This window comes from Corvus brachyrhynchos, unplaced genomic scaffold, assembly GCF_000691975.1.
Source record: "Corvus brachyrhynchos isolate BGI_N302 unplaced genomic scaffold, ASM69197v1 scaffold787, whole genome shotgun sequence".
Classification (NCBI taxonomy): Eukaryota; Metazoa; Chordata; class Aves; order Passeriformes; family Corvidae; genus Corvus; species Corvus brachyrhynchos.
In genome coordinates this window covers 398,349-401,525 of record NW_008239142.1, presented here as the reverse complement: position 1 = coordinate 401,525, position 3,177 = coordinate 398,349, and the positions used below count along the sequence as shown (strand labels likewise).

The window sequence follows — 3,177 nt, the reverse complement described above, 5'->3', positions numbered from 1 at the left end:
ATAAATGCTGCCTTCAGTGCTGGCAGCTCAGCTCCCTGCCCAGCAGCAGCTCAGGCTCTTTTCTGTTGCCTTTACAGCACAGCTGCACCCCAAACCTCTTCGTGCAGAACGTCTTCGTGGACACCCACGACCTTCGCTTCCCCTGGGTCGCCTTCTTCGCCAGCAAGTGAGTCCTGGAGTGCTGGGAGGGGCTGAGGATTCCTGAGCCTCGGTGGGACCTGCTTGGGTGTTCCCTGCTCCTGGAAATCCCATTCCCAGTTTCCCATCATTCCTGAGCAGAGAAATCAGTGCCAGGTGAAATCCTCTGTCTTGTGCTGGAGATCCTGGTGTGATTTCCCCCAGTTTCAGACCTTCCCAAAGGGCAGAGTGAAGCACGGAGCAGCCGAATTCCCGGCTTTTTTCGAGTCCCAAATCTTTGAGTCGTGGTGGATCCCTGCCACGTGCCTCTCTGCTCCTCCACAGAGATGGATGAATCCTCACGGGAATGATTCATCAGGGAACTTTGTCCCTTTCTCTCTGGCTGCTTCAGCCTCGTCCTGGAGTGCTCCCATGGAAGCGTGGCTTCCTTCTATCACCCAGTTCCTCCTCTTTTCTGGAGCAGTCTCCTCTTTCTCTTTTCTGGAGTAGTCTCCTCTTTCTCCTCTTTTCTGGAGTAGTCTCCTCTTTTATGGAGCAGTCTCCTCTTTCTCTTTTCTGGAGCAGTCTCCTCTTTCTCCTCTTTTCTGGAGCAGTCCCCTCTTTCTCCTCTTTTCTGGAGCAGTCCCCTCTTTCTCCTCTTTTCTGGAGCAGTCTCCTCACCCATCCCATGTGGTTTTTTTACTCCCCAGGCGGATCCGAGCCGGCACGGAGCTGACCTGGGATTACAACTACGAGGTTGGCAGCGTGGAGGGCAAGGAGCTGCTGTGCTGCTGCGGGGCCATCGACTGCCGGGGCCGGCTGCTCTGAGCCGTCCCTGCTCCCAGCAGATCCCACTTCTCCAGAGGCCTGGTGCTCACTTTCCCTCAGTGAGGGTAAAGTTTCTTCTCTAGAGGTTCTCAGTTCTCCCATTCACCTGGAAAATCACAGATGGACACGGAGCAGGAACGGGCTCTGGCTGTGTTGGGGGGTGATTCCCAACCCCTGGGCTTCTCCCACCTTGAGGCTCCCTCAAGGAAGGAGCTTTTCGTGCTCTCTTCCAGCTTTCCACCAAAAGTAAGGCACAAACCTCCCTTTTCCAGCAGCAAACACTTCCCCAGTATTCCCAGGAAGTGTTTCCCAGTTGGGACTGAGGCCTTGAAAGTGGGAGGGAGGATGGTGGAAAGAATCTCTGGAAGACTGGACCAATCTGGATTTATAGAATTTAAGTGAAAAAAGACAAGAAATAAGTATCTGTCTTTACCTGTGAGCTGTTGTAAAGTATCTTTTAGTTGCTAAAAAGCAATAAAAGTGTTTTTTCTACTAAAAACAACCAACCCTGATCCTTGAGACGCAGCAAAGAGCCCTGAGAAAACACGATTGAACCACTGCCATTGTCCTTGTTTCCATGGGCTTTGCAGGAAACATGCCAGAGGCTGATGGGCCCACGCACAGGGAGAGGAGGAGCTCCCACATTTTCACCTTTCCTTCACCTTTGCTCAAAACAAACACTCTTAAACCCTCCACTCGGGAAAATTACAGAGAAACGGGTTGGAATTTTCTTAAAGCAGATCCCATGCCTCTCCCCCATCTCCAACCTTCCCAAAACGCCGAGTTTGGCCTCAATTCCTGCACTGAAGTGGCAGCTGGGACAACAGCCCCAAGTGGGTGTGGGCCCCCGGGGCGGGGGGGGGGGGGGGGGGGGGGGGGGAGGAGCAGCCACCAGCCCCATCCTGCTGCTGGACACGGATCCACACGGAAAACGCACACGGAAAAATCTCCGGGGTTTGGCCGCCGCGCTCAATCCCAGGGCTGGGGCTTGGTTTTGTTTTTTGGTTGTGGGGAGGGGAAGGAAGGTGGGAAGGCACCGGGGCAGATCCAAAAGGTTCAAAAAACCACCTTGAGAACTGATAAAAAGGTGAAGTTTTACAAACCGGCCTCAAATCTCTCATTATTGCCGTGGCAAAGCCCAACGCGAGGGGTGGAGGAGTCGATTCCATCCCGCCTCCCCCACGCCCAACACCGGCCCAGCTCAGGCAGCTCTGCACAAGGGAGGCTTGTTGGGTTTTTTTCTTGCTAAATAACCTTTTCTTTGTAAAATAAAACCTTTCTGGGGCCTCCTGGAGAGCTCCAGTTCCATCCTGAGCGTCCACCTGAATAGAGGCTTTGTCATCCCAGCGGGGCCGCAGCTCCTCAGGGAACCCAAACCCAAGCTCCAGCCTGGGGTTGAAGATTTGGAGAACTTTTAGGAGAAAAAAAAAAATACATAAAAATCATCAAAATCCTCAACTCTGCCCGTTTTTAGCACTGCCTAAAGGATCCGTATCAAAATAAGCCCCAAATGGCCTGAAGGCCATTATGCCACTCACAGAATATGCCCAAATCCTGTAATTTTTTTTTTTTTTACCCAAGTTTATTAGTTTTTTTAACTTTTAATATATTTAACCTTTTATTTATTTCTTCTTTTTTTTTTCTAAAAAACAAGAACAACAAAACACGTTTTGGTCTGACATTGGTTAATGGTCCTTTTTCCCCCCCCCCCCCCTCCATGCTGGGAGGTCTCGCAGCATCCCGGGGGGATGCAGGAGACAGAGCCAAGCCTGGCTCCTTCTGTCTTCCAAATAAATAGAAAGGAAAAAAAAAAAAGAAAAAAAAAGGAAAAATCAGTTGGAAATTTGTCCTGTTACAAGCTGGGAGAGGCCACGGAGAGGGAGAGACTCAAAATCCATTTACCGAAGAGAAATGAGAGGATTAAACTCTGTGAGACACACGGAGTGACTCAACCCCCGCAGCTTCCTTCCCCCAAGTACTTCCATAGTGTCATCCCATCATTTAGGCACTGAAACACCCAGGAATTCCCTGCTCCTCCCTCCCGGTTCGGCGGAGCAGGGATTGAGCCGGCTTTTCCAGCCGGACACAGGTCAGGGAAAAGGAGATTTTCCCCCTCCCCCGCTGAAGGAATGGTTGGGAAAGTAGGAATAACACAGACCCAAGCAGGGGGCTGGGGCCGAGCTCTTTGGCCAGAGCCAATCCGAGGGGCTGCGGGGTGGGAAGAGCCACCCC

General features: G+C 51.7%; 1 protein-coding gene across 1 annotated transcript in view; it reads left to right on the top strand.

Annotated features, from left to right (window-relative positions):
* SETDB1 (SET domain bifurcated 1) overlaps positions 1 to 1,447 on the top strand; it is a 15,003-nt gene extending 13,556 nt beyond the window's left edge. Inside the window, exons 20-21 of the mRNA XM_017740078.1 lie at positions 78 to 166; positions 828 to 1,447. Of these exons, the coding sequence (XP_017595567.1) occupies positions 78 to 166; positions 828 to 945 (207 nt within the window). The 3' untranslated portion in view covers positions 946 to 1,447. The remainder of the gene's footprint in view (positions 1 to 77; positions 167 to 827) is intronic.
* Positions 1,448 to 3,177: the final 1,730 nt, after the last annotated feature.